Consider the following 21,943-nt stretch of genomic DNA (forward strand, 5'->3'; position numbering starts at 1 on the left):
GACACAAGTGAGTTATTAAAACATTAAATTTATTCTTAGAAACCCATAAGTCCCATAACTTTTATTTTTTTTAAAAAAGGGGAACTCCCAAAACTTGCAACATTCTCAACCAAGCCTTCAATTGCTTCAATAGCTACTTTTTGCTTAAAGCCACAAAACTCTCTAGAGGTCCAATGGGACTACATTAACTTTAAAAAAAAAAAGACTTCAACATCACCAAAAATGGGTTCTTTCTAACTGAAGGCATAAGTGAGAACTCTTTGGACGTCAAGCAAGACCTCAATAGCTCCAAAGCCTGCCCAATTATTAAAAAAATAAAAATAATAAATTACTATTTAATTTTAGTAATTACATATTATATAATTCATTTAATAAACTAATCAAGATAATTTAAAAGTAGTTAAAAAAATCCACGATTACCTCATCTTCTCCAAAAGTGATCTCCTTCATCTCCAACTTGGTTAAGGGAATCATCAAACTGTTAACAATACCAACACTAGAACTTGTGGAAACTGGCACAATATCTAACTTATCTGTCACCATGAATCTCTGAGATTCCTTCATGAATCCTCCACCATTTCTAGAATCAGAACTTGCTGACTTTGGATTGATTTCTTTAACATAAACTTTTTCCTGTCTATGTGAACACTTGATGGAATTTTTAAAACAGTTCTCACACCAGTCAATACAAAAGCTTCTTGTTGATGACTCCTTCACTTTTAAAAGCTGGTTGCTGCATTTGAAATGAGGCGGAAGCTTAGGATCCAGTAACTTTTTCTTGTGATCTTTCAAGATAAAAGAATCACCAGTTGAAATACTGCTGTACAGATTAGCTCATGCAGCCTAAAGATGAATCCTGAGACAATAGTTTGACAATTGTTCCCAATGGGAAGGTTAAAAAGCTGAATAAAAGGTCCACTATGTCTTCACCTATTTCTGCATACTTTACTTTGCCAGAGTGTTTGCTTTGCAGGATGTTTGCTCTCATTGTTTTTGATCTAGTTTTTGTGCCGGTTTTTGCTTCTTCTTTTTTTCCCAATGGATTTGGAACCAGCTTTTTATGCTTGAATGGCTGCAGTTTCAACCCCATGAATACATTGGACAAGGGTGTCCTGGAAATCAAACATGTTTTGAGAAGTTTCAATATCTGTAAACATCACAAAATACATGATCCACTTGTAAGCAATTAGCAGCACAATTCATATGAGAAGATAAAAAAATAAATTAAAAAAATAAAATAAATAAAAAAAAATAAAAATAAAAATGTTAGGCTAACCTCATGACGGCCAACGCTGACTTCTCTCTCTTGAAGAAGAGATACATCATGAATACCAAACTCTTGAAGAAGAGAGAAAGAAGAAGCCATAGAAGCCAAAGAAACATGCAAATCATCACTTACAAGAAACCTTGCTCTCTCTCCCTCACAAAAACCTCCATCACAACTAGCTTCTTTTTTCCATAGGAGAGCAAACTTATCCATGGGACTTCCACAAGGGCATCTTGCATCTGCAACTGAACTAAATAGCTTGTGAACCCTGGCAACGCAATCCCATTTAAGACACAAATAAAGTCTTTTGGGATCTAAATTATCAACCTTAATCTTCAAATCTTTACAATGACGTTCTGCAACACTTCTTGGACAAAGTAACATGGACTTGCATGCCTCTGTTTGCAAACACTTCAAGTCTAGTTTCTCCACATTTTCATATAAAGCATCCATGCAACCCAGAGAAGAGTGTTTATCCAGGAGTCTGATGACAGTGCCCAGTGGGAGAGTCAGGAAACTGAGAAGAATCTCCACAAAGTCCTTGCCACATTCAGCAAAAACCACTCTTCCGCTTTCCTTGTTAATTAGAAGCTTCAGAGTTAACTTCTTCTCTCTTGAACCCATTCTTTAGTGTGAAAATCTTGAACCTATTGGCTCTCTGTTCTCCTCCCTTCTATTCTTGTTCTCTCTCCCTTTTTAGGGAGAGGAAAGAAAAAATTCATAAGATCTTATTTGTTATAAAGATCCATAGGATAATATTTTCAGTTCTGTAGATACTATCTCAAAATTTCCTATTCTATCGCTTCAAAAAGTTCTTTTTGTTTTTGACTTTTACTTCTAAATCTAAGATTGAGAAAGTGACTAATTTGCCCCTGTATCATTTCGTTGGTATTAGGGGGAAAAAAGTGTAACCCTAATTACAAGGATGAAAGAAGAACGACTTCTTTAAGTAAAAACTAAAAAAATGATGAAAAGAACAAGGCAAGACAAAATTGGAAGAATGAAAATTCTCAAAAAAAAAAAAATAATTTTTTTTTTTTTAAAATAATTTATATATTCTTTTATAAATCGTTTTCAAAATGTAACAAGAATGATCTTATATAAACCATCTTGTTGTTTGTTGAAAAAACTCCTTTATTCTAGGTGAATCAAATCTCTTTTTTAATCATGCCATATACAGAATAATAATTATAAATTGATTAAAATATAATAATACAAATTAATCACGGTAAGTAATATTGATCAATCAACTAATATGCCTTAATCAGTTTAGGTATAATATTAATATAATATTATGATTATATAAAATACATTATTTGGTAGTATAATGTAGTATATACTATATATATATGTCCAACATTCTCATTTAACTAGACTTTAAAATTGGTCGATTCATTGGGTAATAAGATTCTTGATCATGGTTACTTAGAAGTTAGATGCTCAAATATTATACAAATAATAGTGTCCCTTTACCACATTCAATCCAACTAACAAGTACCTTTAGAATGCAGTGCAAGCTCAGGATCCAGTAACATTGCCATGTAATCTTTCACTAATCACCAGCTAAAACACTGCTGAACAAGTTACTAATGAACCCTAAAGAAGAGCCCTGAGACAATAGTTAAGACAATTGTTCCCCTGCGGCCCTACTTGTGCACACACTCTAACTATATTGCCATTGACTTTGCTCTCCGTAATCTTTGCTATCATTGTTTTAGATGCAGTAATAATGTTTTGCTTGTTCCCCTACTTGTGCATACACTAACTAAAAATTTATCTTCTCCAAATTGTGGTATGAAATTTTATATCCATTTGTGAAAGATAATACATAAGATGACATGATGGACTAACCAATACACCCTCCAATCACATATGACCCGAAAAAATAACTCTGGGAAAGCACAGAAATTAGAATAAGATGGACTGACCTCATCTCGAACAATATTTACAGACATTTCATCCAGCATAGATGCATCTTCAATACCAAAATGGTTGAGCAGAGAGACACTGCTAGCTATAGAAGCCAAGAATAAGAACAAATCATCACTTATCACAAACCTTGTCACAGCTCCCTTCACAAAACCTCCAACACTAGTCAACTGATCACTGCATGTGTTTGCTTGGACAAAGAAGCATGTGTTTGCTTGCACCATCTGCAGATACTTGAAATGGAGTTTCTCTTTTCTTTCATATAAACTATCAATGCAGCCAAGGATGATTGTCTATTTCAACTTGGATGCCATGCTGCAGGCCTTGGAAAGTTTTGGAATAAGAAGTAGGAATGAGGAGTACGCTGACAGTACCCAAGGGAAAAGTGAGGAGACTAATAAGGATGTTCCTTGTTACATTCCGCAAAAGCCATCTTCTTTTTCATGTCAATCAGAAGCATAAGAGTTGGCTTCTCCAAATAAGCCATTTGGACCATTTGGTATTAGAATAACTGCAAAATACTCCTCCAATGTCATAGTGATAAGTTTCAAGTGCCTTTGTAAACATAGCTGAATAGTACCTTCCCCACATCTTCCCCCACTGCTAGAATTCCCAGCCATTTGTGGAACCAAAGCTTCAAATTCCAAGATCTTAATTTCTCATTTTTCCCAACTAGGCAATTCTTCAAATTCCAAACTGAAATTCTAAAACTCAGCACTAGCTAAATAAATCTGAGATAGACCTCCACCATTATCTTTTAACTAATCTTTGCATTTTTTTTTTTTGTAACTTCAAATTAGCCAATTCATCCAGGACATATTCAAATAAAACAATTCATCCAGGACATGTTCAAATAAAACATCAATGGAGATCACCATGATACTTACTAAACTAATATGAGCAAACAAATTCCGAAACATGACACATTAATCCAATACACAGATACCAAACTAATATATTTGTTCAACAAGTCAATTGAGATTAAGCACAAGCCAGGACCAGAAAGGGCCATGATTTACTTAGCAAAAGAAAACAACATCATGTGATACATTACTCTAAAAATAAAAGAGATAATTTCAAAGAAAGGAACCATGAACTGCATAAATAAACATCTAAACTAAGAGAAAAAAAAAACACATTAAAATCAATAGTTTCAGAGGACAAAGACATTACCCCAAAAAGCTTCTATCTTCCTGAAAATATCATTCATCTCTTCAAAACTCCTCTTGTTTTGTTCTCCTCCATCTGCATGAAAACTTTCATGGCGACCATATTATCATCAAAGTACTGAGCATAAGGATGTTCTCTTGGCACTAGTTTCCGGTACTTGCTGAACTGCTTCTCAGCTTCATCGTTCTTCTTCAGCATGGAATATATGATCCCCTGGCAAAGGTACGGCCTGAAATCCCTCGGCTCCTCTGCGACCATTCTCTCATACACCTTGAGTGCATCATCATACTTCCCTTCAACCACCCTAATCTGAGCCACCAACAGCCTGAAATCCCTCAAATCGTCCTTCCTACCTTCCTTCTTGCACATCTCAATCGCACGCTCAACTCTTTTGAGGACAACCTCGAGCTCGGCGCCGCTTTCGTACTCGTAAGCCACCATGACAAGGCCGTGGTAAGCTTCGACAAGGAACGGGTTCTTGGAGAGGATATCCTCGAACAACTGATTAGCGGCCTCAGGGTCGCCGGCATGGCTATGGAGGTGGGCCATGAGGAGGGGGAGGTCCTTATCGTCGGGTTCCAGAGCAATGAGGCGGTCGATGATGGCAATAGCGTCAGGGAGGAGATTAGCCTTCACTTTGAGCTCAAGTAGGGATCGGAGCGCCTTGATGTCGTCTGGATCAGAGGCGAGGTGGTCTTCGAGTGCGCGGACTTTCTCATCGTCGGTGAGGGATTCCGGGAGGGTCTCGGACTGAGAGATGGGCGCGGCGGCGAGTGCGGGCTTGAGAGGGCGGCATAGGAGGGCAGCGAGGGCGAGAGCGGCTGCTGCAGCGGCGGAGGGGATGAGGGATTCGGAGAGGGTTGTCGTGGGGCTGGGGTTTGAGGGTGGCCCGAAGAGGGGGAAAGGGTTTGGGGAGGCGGGCACGAAGAGGAGAGGAAGATGACGAGGGTTTGGAGAAGATGGAGGGGCGGAGGATGGGGATGGAGATTGTTTGCATTGTTGTCGGGTTAACGGGTTGATGGATGTGATCAGAATCCGACCCGTTTACAGCTCCGGCGGGAAAGAGTAGTTGTGGCGCCACCTGAAGGCTAAAACCCCTGACCTTGTGGAAAGGGATGGAGAATTTTATAACTGAGTCCTTGTTTTATTGGGTTATTGTGGATTTGACCTGAAGCTTGTGAAAATTACCACAAAATTTTTTTAATACTCGTTTGCATTTACATTATTTTAACATAATTCATGAAAAATCAAGCATCAATTTTTTTTTTAAATAATAATTTGTTTTCCATGGCTGTCTAATTTTTTTTAATTTTAATTTTAATTTTTTTACAAAATAGACAAACAAATTAGTATGAAAGTGCAACAGTTAAAGATAAATCCCAATAAAACTAGAAGCATTAGTTATACAGGGGTAGTTACTAGTGTGCCGTAGTGCTTTTATGCATTTTTTTTTTTCATTTATTAAAAATAAAAAATAAAAGGAAGTGATTGACAAAATGGAATGACAACATACTATCTGATGATCTTTATTTAAGCTAAATATTCAGACAAAATGCTACCTGGAAGATTAAAAAAATATATATATAGTCTTGCTTTAAACACTGAAAGCTTTTGATGATCAATCAAAAGATAAAAATAAAACAGATTTAAGCTGCAATGCTGGTCATAGGACTCATAAAATGGAAGCAATGCTTATTTATTAAATGTCTGATTTTTTGCTTATTTTCTTGAATAAATGCCAGCATTGTTTGCTAATTGGTTCTCATTTACAGTGAAATTATCAGATGTGAGAAAGAGAAGCACTATAGAGCTCAAACCACCTTTGGAGGCAGAAATGGTTCATGATCAATGTTTGTTGATTCATCTCCACTTAGATGTCTCCATTGTCTCTGCATGAATCCTGGTTGTCTGCCTGCACTCTGATCTCCTGCCCTTGGTGTTGATCCATGGTAGCTTTGCATTTGCTGCAGGCATGCTTTTACAGCATCATGAACACTCACAAAGTACCATTTCTTGCCGATCAGCTCAATTAAACCAGCTCGCGAGAGAGTTAGAAGCACACTTCTGTTTGGATTAGATATAGCAATCTGCAAAAGAAAAAAATATTAAAAAGAGACAGTATATCAGTTTTCTCTACATCTTTATCACGAATTCGATTGCTCTCCATTGGTCTTTCTGCTAAGAACTGAACTCTCTACATGCTTTGCTGTTTAGTTTGTTAATATTTCAGCTCAAACACACATTTGGGAATGTGATAGAAGAGTAGTAATGTGAAGAAAACCTGGATTTCCCTTGATTTGTATTCCTGATGCAAGTCTTTAAGAGCTTGGACTGCACTTGAGTCTATGTATGGAACAGCTGGAACATTTACGAGTGATGGTGAGACGGATTGAGAAATAATACATCTGTGGTGTCCAAAAAGTTCCTGAAGCATGGTTAAAGAAAACTGAGACTTACATGCCATTTCTATAATCACAAAATAGATCCTCTCAGGTTCTGGTCCATGCTTTGAGCTTCCAGAAACATTAAGTTCATATTCTCGAAGCCTGAAAATGACAACATAAATCAATTGGAAAAAGAAGCTCACTTTTTAAAGAATTCCTTGATTTTGCAGTTTAGCTGCTGGATCTTCTCAAGAAAATCAAAGTCATATTCCTTGGTCATATGATCATTAAATGCTCAACTTTAAGTTAAGAAATAGGTGTACTAGGTTGCGGGGTGCAGGAAGTTAACAGAAGAAACTATGGGGAAGTACGAGCTCTATCATAAATTTAATCTGTCACCGAAGTAGGCATTGTTCATATATAACTTAGTATTGGAAGACATCTTTACTAGGACCTTAAGTACTACGAGTTCTTAGTGCATCCAATCTAAGATTGACAGCAACCAGGTGTCTCCGATTTCTCAAGTAGGCCAACCACATCTTAAAATATCACTACAATCCTAATTCATGCAAAATTAAGAATTACCAGGTTTACGTGAGATCAAAATGAAGCATGAGCTGCAATTTTGACATTATTTTTTTAAAATTAAATTGGACTTAGTGCGGTATTGAAAAGTTAATCCGTTACCTATCCTTGATATAACTTATGTTTGCAAAGTAGATGGGCGCATCAATTCGAATAACGACGGTACCAATGTATATATATGCTTCTGGGTACTGGTCTATATTCCTGTAAACAGTTGTTCCAGGAAGACGGCCTAAGATAGCTGCAGGAGAAATAAAAATATCAAAATCATATTACATTTCAAGCTATCCTATGCATAGACGAGGACCTTTGGTAATGAGCATGAGTTGACGCTTTCGAAATTCAAACAGTGCTATTAGTGGTTAAATGAATAGTAAAGATTGAATAGAAAGCTGGCAGAATATGAAAATTCTATGTGCAAAGCAACAAAATTTCTATTATAAATTTTAGCATATCACATTTTCACATTAGAAAAGCATTAATGCAAAGCGATAAAGTGCTAGACAATGAGAAAGACAAATTATAAAGAACAGTGGCTGGTGCATCTTATATCAAGAAGGCAATTGATTGACATGCATCGCATTTGAGTTTTAAAAGAATTTTGTATAATGGCAATGATGCATTTGAGGTAACAATGAATTCGAGAAGCACTCACCGATGTGTGGATTTGCTGATTCATGGATGACAAATGCAAGGGAGGAACCAACCTGCAATGTTTTTGCTCTCATGACTAACAATTATGCTGATCTTGAAGATTATTCATGCATATAAAGGATGCCATATTAGCATGATGCAATAACTTGATGTGTCAAAATATACAACATAATAACATGAATGGATCAAAGGCGTTTGAAGTTCAATAAACTCATGCATCTGTAATTACCCATCTGACTGACAACTGAACACATAACAATATAAGAAAACGAAACCATATGATTTGAAGACCATTTGTTATGGTAGCTTACAAACAAATTTCTACTTCTTGCCCATCCCATTGCCCTCCCTGACGGCATGGCCTTGGCAGGAAGGTTCGAGAGGCTGAAACTATCAATCTTATATTTATCTACATGTCACAGAAAAGTTATCACAGAAACTTAAGCAGCTATGTATCTCACCACATGCCACATTTTCCATAGATCTTAAGTGAATAGGGAAAAAAGCAAGGATGGAGTTTGTGCTTATATAATTCTTACCCCAACGAGCACACCAATCTCAATACCAAGAAACAGTGTCATAACACAAGTTATAGTCCAAAGAAGAAAATCTCTCTTATCTACACGCCACAAAAAGAAAGCTTCCTCATAATCCACCTGGCAGAAGAAATAAATATGGAAGTCATATATGACCAAAGTGCAGCGGGACATGGAATTAGTCCATGTAAAAACTAGACAATACAGATACAACCAATATAAATTTCATTTGACAGGGATTCAGTTGTGCTTACTAGACTGATGCCAACAGATATTACAATGGCAGCCAATGCACACTGTAATAATAAGCATGCTTAGGTAAGTATATGGGAATAAGATAGTTCAGCGGGTAAGAACAAGAAAAGAAGGAAACTTCCAACAAAATACAAATATATGAGATGAATCAGATGATAAAAGAAAAAAAAAACTATAGTTACCTGAGGTATATCCCTGAAAAGTGGTGTCAGAAAAAATAGAGCACATGCCATTGTAAGTCCCATAGCAACCCCAGATAATCCAGTTTTAGCCCCGCTCTCATGATTTACTGCTGATCTAGAGAATGATCCTGCAGAATCACCCAATTAACCTTTTGCAACCTGACATTAAAATAGCTTGCAAATGCAAATTTTAAAGAAAATAATAAAATAAAGGGATAATGCTTCCTTCATGCAGCGAAAGAATACATTGTTTAGAGTTTACCAGTGGTAGGATATGTAGAGAAGAATGAACCGCAGATGTTTGCCATACCAAGGCCAAATAACTGCAAATAAATTATTGTCAGTTTGGCAATATGATTAAATTGCGCATGTGAAACTTGTATACTGCATATCATGAATAAGAAATATAGCTGAAAATACAAAGCATTGTCATTAACTCCCTCGTCAGAACATGACCCTGATGTCGATGTAAAATAACAGGCTGAAAATCAATGTCCAGGCAATTTACTTATAGATATTGACTGTAAGTGTTCCATTGGAAATAGTCATTAGAGAGCAAATGGTAAGAGCTACTTCAGTAAAAACAAAGTCTTGAATGCCATAATCTTACCTCTTGGTTAGAGTCCAATTCATACCCATGCTTGGCCGCTAAAGCTTTGGCAATTCCCACAGATTCCTATAGCAAAAAGAACTACAATAGGATGCTTGATAAAAAATAAATTCGAGAGAAACAAAAAAGAAACATTAATTAGAAGTCTTACCAATATTGCCACGCCAGTTATAAGGACTGCAGTTGAAATCAGAGACTCAGCATAATGAAACTCTCTAGGAAAGTGGAACTTTGGAAATCCCTGGGGTATGTCACCAACCTAATGAAAAAAAAAGAGAAAATCAAATCAACTCTGTTTTCTCTTATTCTACAAGTTTAATTCAAAGAAAGTAGCACATTCAATTTATAACAATGCCAATGACACACGTGCTCACTTAGCCTAAACAACATGAAACTTAAGTGGGGTCTCTACTTCCTCAGAGAGTATAGTAGACTCGCAATTGGTTTTATCCTACTTATTATTATTATTATTATTATTATATAAAAATGGATAAACCACACTTACTGGCACTTATCACCTAAGTCCTAACTAAAGTTATTTTTCACAATCCTACTATCAAAAAGATTTTAAAATAACTCTTTATGCATCTCGTCCATGATTCAACCGATGGGTGAAGGAAAAGGAAGGAGGCTTATCTCACCACAGAAATTGAAGATGGGTGAAAAAATTTCACAAAAGTGGTACCCAGGATGACTGCTGTTAGTGGTCCTGATGCTCTTAGAAATCTGAAGTTTTTTTTTGTGTTCCCCTGCAAAGATCAGATCAGGACATTTGACATTTTGTGCAATGGTTAAACACTGAAGGAAGATTAAAAAAATGGCCTACCAGGTGCTTCATGACAAGAATAATTGCAAGAATGGTTGATCCCATCACAAAAGGGGGCCATGAGAACTACAAAAAGAAACTATCACATGAATTTAGTGAACATCGGTGTCTATTTTGGCAAATGCATCGAAATGAATGCCAATGAAAAAACATAAAAGCTAAGAAATATATCACAACTAGTGCAAATATCAACAATTTCATTAGTAAATGAATGCCAACGCAGCCACCAATAGTGCCACTGCACATGAAGAAGTAATGAGACAGAGATATGAAAGAGAAGCAGACATGAGGTTTTCTTTCTTTCTTTTTAAAATTTTTAATTTTTAGTTTTTTTATAACTAAAACTGAGCTACAACCAGATATTCACAGGGCGAGCAGTCTTACATCTCCAGCTCCAGCAATTATACTTCGAGCAAGTGGTACAATTTTACTGCTACGTTCCACATTGTAACCCAAGAAGTATTTGGCTTGAGATAATGCGATTACAATGGCTGAAGATGTAATGAAACCAGAGATTACAGAGTGGCTTATGAAACGAAGAAGCCAACCAAGTCTGCAGCAGAATATCAACATATTCTTTATGAAAGTGAATAATAATGAAAGGGAAAAAGAAATAGTTGAAACAGGGAAAAATTAATCAATTATTCAATTATTCCCAAAAGAAAGCAGGAAAAAACAAGTCAATTACCTCAGAAGCCCCATTATGCATTCCAATACACCAACCATAAAAGCCAATAATATAGCAAGCTCTGTGTATAGCTCCTCTGAAGGATCAACAATGTTACTTAGAACATTGGAAACTAAGAGAGAGACCAGAGTCACAGGACCAATAGCAAGTTGACGAGATGAACCAAACAGAGCATAAACAAATATAGGAACAAATCCAGAATCTGCACACACAAATCATCTGTTTTAATCCACTGCATGCAGTAATAAGTGCAGTATATCAATGTAACAGTATCAAACTCACAGAGTCCATAAATTGGATGAAGCCCTGCCAACTTTGCATATGACATTGCCTAATCATATACCATAAAAAACAAGCAAACTCCAATTCAGACAAGCTTCAAACCTGGAGGAATTTTTTTCTCAAGCAGAGTGCAATATAGTAACTAACTCACCTGGGGGACAAGCATAACACCAACGGTTATACCGGCCATGAGATCAACTTGAAGGTATTCACCCCAACGGTAGGTCCGAATCCAGCGAGAACAAGGGAGTAGGAGCTCCAACCACTCAGTCGCTGGCATGCCGAGGATCTTAAGCTTCCATTGTGAGAGGACTGAAGCGGAGGGGAGGAGAGGTGAAGATGGAGTGGGGCGCTCAAGGGGTGTGACTCTCACCTGCCTAACCATGCCGCAGCCCATGTCAATGTCAGCGATGTCGCCATTGCTCGACGTGGCATACGATATCTCCATAGGTGCCCCCACCGTTGGCCCCTGTCAACTGCATAGAAAGCATTATAACTAGAGAAGGAATCGTACTCGCACGGAAGTTGGACGTGGGCATGCGGAACATGCAGACGTGCAAAGTAGACAAGATTGGATGTTTGGCTTGGAACACCAGGACTTGTGGTTTGTGTCTAAGTGGAGCCCACCCCCTCCAAAAGGAGTACTTGTCATGCAGGGATTGGCTTGGAGTGGGCCCTCCTGGACATTGTTACTGGATCCTGAGTGCATGGGATTCGCTCCGGGTAGCCTGCCTTGAAGGGAGTACACGCGCTTCCAATCAGACTTCAATGGAACCAGGACATTCACTGCGAGCATGGCTTGATCTTGAGGAGTGAAATGGTGATGAGAATCCAAAAGAGAACTACTCATGGATAAAAACACTGAGTAAGTCATTCAGGTATCTGAAGAATGATTGTTTTGTCATGAAAAGGGAAGCAATCTTGCAAAAACATATATAGATGCTCAAAACAAGTATGTAAAATCTGAACTATCAAGTGAAGAATTAAACCAGTCAAATTAAGTAAATTGCAAAAATAACAAGAAAATTACCTGAAGCTAGCAGAGGACTTTTACCCTGCAAGAAGGGGAAAGTACAATGGTCACTGATCCTCATATTGTGCTAAATTAGAGCAGGCATGATTGGGCGGTATACATCCATCAACAGGAAGCATCAGAAGCTATTGATTGGAGCCTCAGATGTTTCCAGGAACTTTCTCTGATTAAAGGGAAGGATGGATCAGCATTGGCCTGTTGCATCAATTGGGTAGGTCACTTAGTTCACATCTTACATGTTTCATAGATGATCAACTTAATGAAACAGGAAATGATGTGATTAGAACTAAATGAACAGAGCGAGCAAATGATACTAAAGAAATGTGGGATTTAATTTGGTTCCAGGCAATCAATAAGACACACTTTCCTTTTACAGAAATTTCTAAAGAAAGCTCTCATTTTGGATGTTGTTAGTTTGGTAGCTGTAAAGTACATGTTATGTGCTGCTGGTTTTTGGGAGTCTGATGAGCAAGAATACAAGCCAGGGCAGAAATTGACATATTTAACTGCTTTGAGATTCATGTTTTCTGAGTGTCAAGGGCAAAAGCTGTCCATGGTTTAAGTTAGTATATACAAACCTAGGACAGAAACCAGACTGACTGGAAATTGTGGAATAGCAACAATAACATGATCTTGCTTCGTCAATAACAATGTAGAATGGGATTCCATTTTAAACATAGTGCCATAAAGAGAGGGAATCATCATCATGCCTGCTTTAAAGCACTTAGTGTGAGCAGATTTCTCCAAATGAAAAACAAACAAGCAGGCAAATAGGAGCCAATGCATTTTTCTTGCCTCCTACGATAAATATAATACGCAAAAAGCAGATGCTGACTCTAATTGGAATCATTCCAAAACATTAACAATCTCATTTTTGAGCGTTAACAAGAGTAGCTTGAGCATACAAGTGGGGATGCTTCTAAATGAACAGATGATGTAAAGCAGAAGCAAATTATTACAGATTGGAAAATACCAGCACATCATTGGCCAATTACCTTGTCTTAACTTCAAATACAAGAAAAAAGTTTATAATGCCAGAAATGGTAAATCCAAAGCTCTTTCATTGCAAGTATGCAACCAATTCTAACTGCCTTTTTTTTTATTGGATAAATTAATTCTAACTACCTTAAGTGTCCTTGCTTGTCCATTTCTGAAAAAATGGGCCCAAGCTCTGATTCTGTTTTTGAAGTACTATCAGGACTACCGGAGCTTTGTCTCAGACACAAAACCTATGAATCTAATCAAGAGTTAGGGAAGGCACACGCTATTACAAACCCATTGCCAGCTCAATAACTACAAATGGAGGAAAAGGTAAAGCTGAATGGCATATTATCTGACACTCCTATAGCGACACAAATACTATGGGCACCCCAAGTACCAGTCCTAGATCTTATGTTTCTAAACTAACAATAAATTACATCCATAAGTGGTATAAATTATCAGTCAAAATCTCAAATGACTAGGGACAATAAGCCAGAACCACCTGATATTAAGGTTTGCAAGATGTTGCTGATGAATTCACATCATTCATCTGAAACAACACCACAACAACCACCATTTTTTTTTCCCACAAGTTATAATCTTCATTGCTATGACCATTAAAAAACAATTCTTGGGAAGCTTAAAGCAAAATCAATAATTTGATTAATTGTGCTCCTTTTTTAAACCAAACCAATAAGCGCAATACTACTGAATATTATTTCTCTTCCAAGACAAATCATAGAGCAAGAGAGTGGGATGATGATATGGATAGGGCCAAGCACCTTCCTTGGTACATAGATTGGAATACAAGCTATATACTTGAATTATAAGCCAAGCATTATAGATGCCACAGAAAACTTAATGATTCACTAAAATTTCACAGCATTCAACGATGATGAATTCATGAATAACACTAAAATTGGAATACAAGCTATATACTAATGCTGTATTGAAAGAAATAGATCAAAATTCTCCAAAATTTCAAGAACTCCTAAACATGCCAAATCATTGAAAACCAAACCCTAGAACAAAAAAAACCATGAGCAACTCAACAAATCATGAAGCTATGGTTCCCATTAAGCAGAAACATAAACAATGAAAACCTGAATTCCAACACTGATTTGCAGTTCAAGAAGACAAACTCTGGGAAAATTGGGTGAAAACGAGATTCCAAAATCTCCAAAGCTCTTTGAAACAATGGCGCGGGAAAAGAAAAACAGAGGTAGCGCGAAGAAGACCACGATAAATCTCTGTTATTTTAGTCCCACATCGGCTACGATAAAAACAAATTAAGGTTAATAACTTTAAATACACATCGAGCCATTAGATCTCGTTCGTTCGTGATGAAGCCATGAGCACAGATCCGGTACGTTGGTTTAGATTAACAGTGTATATTTTTTAGTCCCACATCGGCTGGGAGAAGAAGCCGACGGGTTGATAGGGCTATATAAACTCTCGGGGAGTTAATGAGAAAACTTGCCTTAAACTAATGAGTAAGGAAAACAAAGCGGGTGGTGGGAGCTGCCCGCCGCGCTAAAGTTATCTTGCGCAATGATTTTTGGAGGGGTTATAGGCTGGCCGGGTGCTGACGCTGCTTACTTCGCAGAACTCGCCTGTGCCGGCCTCCCGAAGCCCACTAAATCCATTAGCGAAGCATTCAGAGTTCTCTTGAGTTTTAGATTTGTCTTTGATGTTGGGCCGTGGGCTTTGTTAGACTGGTATGTTGGTTAATTAAAGTTGTGGTTGTTAATGTAAGTTAACGATGTAAAAATGTTCAACGATTAAAAAGGGTAACTAAAGTTAGTTGATGATATAAAAAAGTATATTGAAAAAATGTTGAGTTTGAAAATAAAAGATGAATTAATATATATATATATATAATGAAGAGGATATATGGGTATTATTAATTATTTATTTAAATGGTTTAATTGCTGTACAGGTTTTGTAATTGTGTATTTTCTGAGTCTTTGTAATATTTTTAGCTTTTTTTAGTGTTTGTAATATTTTTAAATATAATTAAATTTTTATATTTAGTTGAGTTGAGTTATTTTAGTCTGCGGTGTAGATAAGCACTTAAAAATACTACTGTCGATTAGAACAAGAATAACTCAGGATTTAATTATACCTAAAAATATTAAAAGGACTAAAAAGACAAAAAGTACATAATTATAGCAATTTGTACGGTAATTAAATCTATTTAAATTGTTGGTTGAAATTTGAGAGAAAATTCAACTTATTAGTTGGTTATGTATTTAGAATTAATCATTATTATTTTATAAAATCGGAAAGAATAAAATAATAGTTTATTTTATAATTTTTATAAAAAAATTATCTTTTATGTGTGTCTATCTAACGATATATTAATACGCATGTGTATATTCTTTTGTAAAATAATAATCATTATATCCCTGAGCTAGATAATTGTCTTTTTGGTTTTCGTTTTCATCTTTGAGATGGGATAAAATTTTCTTTTATGTTATTTAGTTTTAATTGATTCTCTAAATTTGTATTTTTATTTTGTAAAAATTTTTTTTTTTTTGATACAAAGTTTATCAAATGAGTCAGGAAGAGGTGATTTTATGTTTTTCACTTTCTCATTTTCAGCACAAAACTCGAAGAAATACAAATTCCTGAATTTATTGTCAAATGTAGCATCCATTGCTTGATGACCCCTAATAAATACAGCCTTTTTTAAGCTCAAAGAATTATAACAAATTTACTCTTTTCTTTATCTCATTCTTTCATCATATGAAATACCTACATCGTCTATTATAGTTTCAATTTGTTATAATGAATTTATTTTATCTTTTCTAACATACTTGAGATGATTTATTTATTTTTATATATAAAAAAAACCAAAACTAAATTTTATTATTATATTTTTTTTTTACTAATACACGATAAGAGCTTTTCTTGCCATGAAGTCTCGGAGAATATAGTCCATAAACAGTATTGTCGGGTGAAAGGATTTAAATACTTACTCTCACTTTAAAGTTTAAACACCCTTACATCATACCATTTACTATATAATGGTTTAATTATCCTAAAATTAACTATATATTGATATTATTTAATGAGTGGCCTTATCATGCTATTGAATCCCTCTCCCTCGTTTTCCAACTACCACAAATTAATCTTATCTGGTGCAATGCTGGACCAGTACCAACAACTCACAATCCAATTCAATACCATCCTATATTTAGTTTATTCTCCCCCCAATTAATTCATGCAATCTTTGTTTTCTATAAAACCAAAATATCATTGTCAATTTTTTTAAAAATTAAAATAAATTTTTAAAAAAATGTATGACCATCAATTAGTCAAATAAAACCAATTTTTTTTTTTTTAAAAAAAAAAACCAATTTCTACACATTCTAAACCTCATAATTTCATCAATAAAAATTACAAAATTTAATAAATTTATCCTACACAGAAATTTAGAGTACATATTGTTATTAAATCTACGTGGTTCATCCAATTTTTTTAAAAATATTCAAATATTTTTAAGAATCTTCAAGTATATACTAACATGCGGATGATGTAGACATGAAAGTGGATTTCATTCACAAGTCAAGTTCTGGTTTGAAATTTTTTTACTTTTTTAATAAAAGCGATAAACGTTACATATATCAAGTGTGTGTTTAGGAAAGTGGGTTTCATTCACAAGTCAAGTTCTGATTTGAAATTTTTTTATTTTTTCAATAAAAATGATAAACGTTATATATATCAGGTGTGTGTTCGAATACTCACCCTTCAACGGGGGACAAGGGGATTGGATTATTAGTTCGCACTCATAATTGGTGTTATAATAAATCTCAAACTCAAGATTTTTTTTTGAATATATGATCATTATATTTCGTAATAAGATAAAATCTCGCTTGGCTATCAGCCATTGGTTCTGGTTTAAAATTTGAAAAAATTATTTGTCCCAAAAATTATTCAAGTATTTTTTAGGACTTTCTAGTATGTGTTTTGATGTAACTGTGTGTAAGTGGGTGATGTGGGCAGGGAAGTGGGTTTCAACCGTTTCATTCAGGAAGTCGAGTTCCGGTTTCGAATTCCACGGTGCAAGTCGTGGAAAACCATTCGTTTCTCTTATCTTTTCCCACATTGCCCACCCTATATAAACCCCTCTTCTCTCCATCATTCCTCTCCATCAGAGAGCCCCTTTCGCATCTCCGCAACAACCGCCTTCTCTGATCGCCTTCTCCGACGAGGTTTGCGCTATTTCCCTCCTATTCTTGGTATTCTACAATCTGGGCTTCGTGTGGCGTTGTAGATCTGTCGGTTTTCTGTGTTTTTTTGTGTTTTTTTGTTTGAATCGTGGCAAATGTTGTTTTTGATGGAGATCTGGTGATTATCTTTGAGATATGAGCTGCGATTTGGACGAATGTTTAATTTTGATGGTTTTTGGCGATGTTTTTTTTAGATCAAGCTTGGATTTAATGAGGATCTTTTGTTTAGTCAGATCATTTGGTGATTTTTCTAATTTGTTTTCCGTGTTGGAGATCTGGGACTGCTGTTGGAGATCTGTTCTTTTTATGCATTTTTGTTTTTGTTTTTGAATTTCTTAAGATTTGGAAGCGTCGAATGAAAAGTAGGTTTCCGATCTCTCGCCGATGTGATTTCTTTGATCTTTTTTTTTTTTTATTAATTGTGAAATACGAAATGCTTGAATCTGAGGTTATATGATGCGATTTCTTTTTCTTTTTGCTGTGATATACCAAATGCTTGAATCTCAAGTACTGTAAAAGTGGTTTCTTTTTCTTTTTGTTGGGACATTGTAAATGCTTGAAATTTTATTTATATGTGGTCGTATTTAAAGATCTGTTCCTTGTTCTCTCTGTAAAATGGGATCTGATGTGTTGATCTGTACCATCAAATGTGCATCTTTTCTGCACTATCAAGCATGGGTTTACTTTTGGGGTAGCTTGAAGCTTCCGGGATATCCTTTACTAATTTATTTTGAAATAATGAATTCATCACCGATATTCTGATTCTTTATATGTTTACTGAATGCACACTTTTTAGTGTGGTGTATTGCAGCTGAACATGATGCCCTTTTAGGTAGAATAGAATGTATTTCTTTAGATGGCTCAGCTTGAATTTTATTCAGTGAAGTATCATCAAGCTCCATTGGACAATGTGATGTAACATTTGAGGATTGGAGCTCCATTAAATTTCACTTCTGAAGTTGGTTTAGAGAATGGGTGATTATCAAAATGCCTTGATCAAATTCTTATTTTATGCTTAAAATGGAATGCAGGAAGGCAGGAGATTGTACATTTTCAAGTTGCTGATAAATATCGAGTTTTATTCTAATTCATTTTCTTCCCAAATTACGGCATAGTTTTGCTACTCTTAACAATCAGAATCAATCTTTATTATCCCTATTCTTTAGCAAGATAAGTTTATCAGCTGTAAATTATCGAGGATGTATATATCGAAGCATGCTCAATCATGTAATCTGAGCTTCAGCTAGATCTCAATTACTTCCTGATGTATCTTTGCTATTAGATTTTTGGTTAAGTGGATGTGTTGTTTGGCATGCTGCTGGAATCTGATCTTCGGCTAGATCTCAATTTTCTTGTTTGACGTGCATAATGCAGTATGATCTGTCTGGTTTCATGATCTCTTGATAAGATGATTTATTTTGTTCTAATGATTTTGTGATTAATACTTTTTTGCATCTGAATTTGGTTTTGTGTGCTACTATATCATATTCAAAGATCTTCAAGAGTTAAAACTTTTACTGGCTAATTTGGGGTTCTTGCCAGTAGATACTCATATCTACCAATTTCTTCCATTGAGCAACACCCTTTTCCAACCAATCTTTCTTTTTTGCCAAATGTTTTCCAGTTGCATGGTCCCAAGCAGATTTGTTTGTCCCTGGCTCCCTCTTGCTGTTTGGGCTGTGTAGATATGGAATAGAATCAAAATTATATATATGTCGGTAAAATTAGTTAATTTTAATTATGTTGTAGATAATATCAAATTTGACATGCAATATTCTTCTGTTCTTCTGTAGTGTTGTAGAAAATGGCTGACACTGAGGATATTCAACCACTTGTCTGTGACAATGGAACTGGAATGGTGAAGGTTAGTCAGATCTACTAATTTATATTCCTTTTTTTTTTTTCATTTTTCTCCATCTATAATTAGCCTCATTATGTTGTCCTTCATTCTGCAGGCTGGTTTTGCTGGTGATGATGCTCCTAGGGCTGTATTTCCTAGCATAGTTGGTCGACCTCGCCACACTGGTGTCATGGTTGGGATGGGACAGAAAGATGCTTATGTGGGTGATGAGGCCCAGTCCAAAAGAGGTATTCTCACTTTGAAGTACCCAATTGAACATGGGATTGTCAGCAACTGGGATGACATGGAAAAGATCTGGCATCACACATTCTACAATGAGCTCCGTGTTGCTCCTGAGGAACACCCTGTGCTTCTCACTGAAGCCCCTCTTAACCCCAAGGCAAACAGAGAGAAAATGACTCAAATCATGTTTGAGACTTTCAATGTGCCTGCAATGTATGTTGCTATTCAGGCCGTTCTATCCCTCTACGCCAGTGGTCGTACAACAGGTATTTATTTACTTGATTTATTTCATAGTGAAATATTCTTCTGACCATTATCATTTTTCTTGCTCACTTCTGTTCTATCCGCACAGGTATTGTGCTCGACTCTGGTGACGGTGTCAGTCATACCGTTCCAATTTATGAAGGCTATGCCCTCCCCCATGCCATACTTCGCTTGGATCTTGCTGGCCGTGATCTCACAGATGCCTTAATGAAGATCCTCACCGAGAGAGGCTATTCATTTACTACAACAGCTGAGCGGGAAATTGTGAGAGACATCAAAGAGAAGCTGGCATATATCGCTCTTGATTACGAACAAGAGCTTGAGACAGCCAAGAGCAGCTCATCTGTGGAGAAGAGTTACGAACTTCCTGATGGGCAGGTAATTACTATCGGTGCCGAGAGATTCAGGTGCCCTGAGGTTCTCTTCCAACCCTCATTGATCGGCATGGAAGCTGCTGGAATCCATGAGACAACATACAACTCTATCATGAAGTGTGATGTGGATATCAGAAAAGACCTCTATGGTAACATTGTGCTCAGTGGTGGTTCAACTATGTTCCCCGGCATTGCTGATAGAATGAGCAAGGAAATCACTGCACTCGCTCCGAGCAGCATGAAGATCAAGGTTGTTGCTCCACCTGAGCGTAAATACAGTGTCTGGATTGGTGGTTCCATCCTTGCATCCCTCAGCACTTTCCAACAGGTATTATTATCAAACAATGCCTATATTTTTGCTCACTAGTAAGTAATGACCTAATTACTAAATGCTTGAATTTGCAGATGTGGATTTCGAAAGGTGAATACGACGAGTCCGGTCCATCGATTGTTCATCGGAAATGCTTCTGAGGTTTTCCAGCTTGGAGTTATGTCTATCTAAATGGTCTACAAGTGATTTGATGCATGTTTGTTTAGGCCAAATTGTGATGTCTCTACTTAATTGTTTTCAGGGATATCACAAACACTTTCCTCTTCTATTATTATGTTCTTCTCTATGTTTTATGTTTTCTGAGGCTGATTGGTGGTGTGAATTTGTCTGTGTTTTTATTTTATATCAGTGTTCTGGGCTTGTATCAGATATATTATGTAAACACTTCAAACATTTAGACTTGTTAGTAGCTGATGGTTTGCTATGTTTCTTTTTTACTACTTCTCTTTGTTGTGCCATTACAATTTTTTGATTGATAAAATAAATAGTATTAATTAGTATTTAATGAGTAATTAATTATTAATAAATGCCATTAATTGATTGAGAATTTTATTCAATATTTAATATTTAATTAAATGAAAGTTGAGTTTGCTTATTCTAAAGATTTGATTTACTTGCAGATTTGAGGCCTACTATGCTCAATATTCATCACATCCAAATTCTAATAAAACACAAATCTTATTAAATTCTAGTTTCTAAATCCTAATAGATTTCCAACTCCTTTCATAATCTATTTTTTTTTTTAAAAAAAATTGGAATATGAAACCAAACAAATCAATTATTGTTACTATTAGTCCCACTAGAAACCAGATACATATCTTCCAATTAATTATTTTATTTTAATTCATCCATAAACCAAACATATCTTTTTGCACATAATAAAGTTCTATCTTGTCTCAGACTCTCAAATTCCAAATCCTTTGCGGCTTTGCCAGACAATATGTAATGGAAAGCAGAAAGAATATTATCTTTATAATTTAAATTATTCTCGTTATGATTAATTATCCATTAATAAAAAGTCTATCAAACATATCCGAGCCAAGTGTTTGATTCCTAAATTATATGAGATTTTTAGTTTTAATAAAAATCAAATCTTAATTCTTTCCAAACTCTAAAATAAAACTCTGAATAGTTTAGTGATATATTTTTTTTTTGTTTTTTCGAAAATGATGATTTTTTTTAAATAAAATTATAGTTATTTTAAAAAATTTTAAAAAAAACACAAATTATTACAGCCAAATCAAATCTGAACCGTTTATCATCTCCGATGGAAA

At 35.7% G+C, this 21,943-nt stretch overlaps 4 protein-coding genes and 1 non-coding gene across 7 annotated transcripts; 2 read left to right on the forward strand and 3 right to left on the reverse strand.

The window, feature by feature from the left end:
- Positions 1–56: 56 nt before the first annotated feature.
- On the reverse strand, positions 57–4,066 carry LOC120273349. Of its 3 annotated transcripts, XM_039279975.1 has the most exons (4): positions 3,196–4,066; positions 1,277–1,959; positions 421–1,147; positions 57–295 (listed from the first exon to the last, which is right to left on the reverse strand). In XM_039279975.1, the coding sequence occupies exons 2-3, from the start codon at positions 1,889–1,891 to the stop codon at positions 830–832; spliced, it is 933 nt and encodes a 310-aa protein (XP_039135909.1). In that variant the 5' UTR covers positions 1,892–1,959; positions 3,196–4,066; the 3' UTR covers positions 57–295; positions 421–829. The 3 variants fall into 3 exon arrangements, with proteins under 3 accessions (XP_039135909.1, XP_039135910.1, XP_039135908.1); XM_039279976.1 differs by lacking the exon at positions 3,196–4,066 and having other exon boundaries at positions 421–1,112; positions 1,277–2,257; XM_039279974.1 differs by lacking the exon at positions 3,196–4,066 and having other exon boundaries at positions 1,277–2,257.
- A 73-nt stretch (positions 4,067–4,139) lies between these two features.
- On the reverse strand, positions 4,140–5,410 carry LOC120273311 (protein SLOW GREEN 1, chloroplastic-like; the record flags this gene model as incomplete). Its single annotated transcript, XM_039279933.1, has 1 exon — positions 4,140–5,410. A coding segment is annotated over one exon (1,008 nt), but the record flags the coding sequence as incomplete, so codon positions are not given.
- Positions 5,411–6,023: 613 nt separating this feature from the next.
- Positions 6,024–11,815, reverse strand: LOC120273883 (sulfate transporter 4.1, chloroplastic-like). Its single transcript, XM_039280622.1, has 17 exons — positions 11,520–11,815; positions 11,369–11,417; positions 11,087–11,288; positions 10,783–10,951; positions 10,399–10,464; positions 10,214–10,321; positions 9,724–9,831; positions 9,573–9,638; positions 9,225–9,285; positions 8,963–9,090; positions 8,780–8,821; positions 8,529–8,645; positions 7,991–8,042; positions 7,438–7,576; positions 6,824–6,912; positions 6,648–6,724; positions 6,024–6,453 (listed from the first exon to the last, which is right to left on the reverse strand). Exons 1-17 carry the CDS (start codon positions 11,763–11,765, stop codon positions 6,178–6,180), a joined length of 1,995 nt encoding a protein of 664 aa, XP_039136556.1. The 5' UTR covers positions 11,766–11,815; the 3' UTR covers positions 6,024–6,177.
- Positions 11,816–14,858: 3,043 nt separating this feature from the next.
- LOC120274401 lies at positions 14,859–15,010 on the forward strand. Its single transcript, XR_005540923.1, has one exon. It is a non-coding gene; the product is annotated as a U12 minor spliceosomal RNA (small nuclear RNA).
- Positions 15,011–17,446: 2,436 nt separating this feature from the next.
- LOC120273483 (actin-7-like) lies at positions 17,447–21,106 on the forward strand. The gene is made up of 5 exons (XM_039280107.1): positions 17,447–17,599; positions 19,411–19,481; positions 19,573–19,966; positions 20,053–20,666; positions 20,744–21,106. Exons 2-5 carry the CDS (start codon positions 19,422–19,424, stop codon positions 20,807–20,809), a joined length of 1,134 nt encoding a protein of 377 aa, XP_039136041.1. The 5' UTR covers positions 17,447–17,599; positions 19,411–19,421; the 3' UTR covers positions 20,810–21,106.
- The last annotated feature ends 837 nt before the right edge of the window (positions 21,107–21,943 follow it).

This window comes from Dioscorea cayenensis, chromosome 12 (genome assembly GCF_009730915.1).
Source record: "Dioscorea cayenensis subsp. rotundata cultivar TDr96_F1 chromosome 12, TDr96_F1_v2_PseudoChromosome.rev07_lg8_w22 25.fasta, whole genome shotgun sequence".
NCBI lineage: Eukaryota > Viridiplantae > Streptophyta > Magnoliopsida > Dioscoreales > Dioscoreaceae > Dioscorea > Dioscorea cayenensis.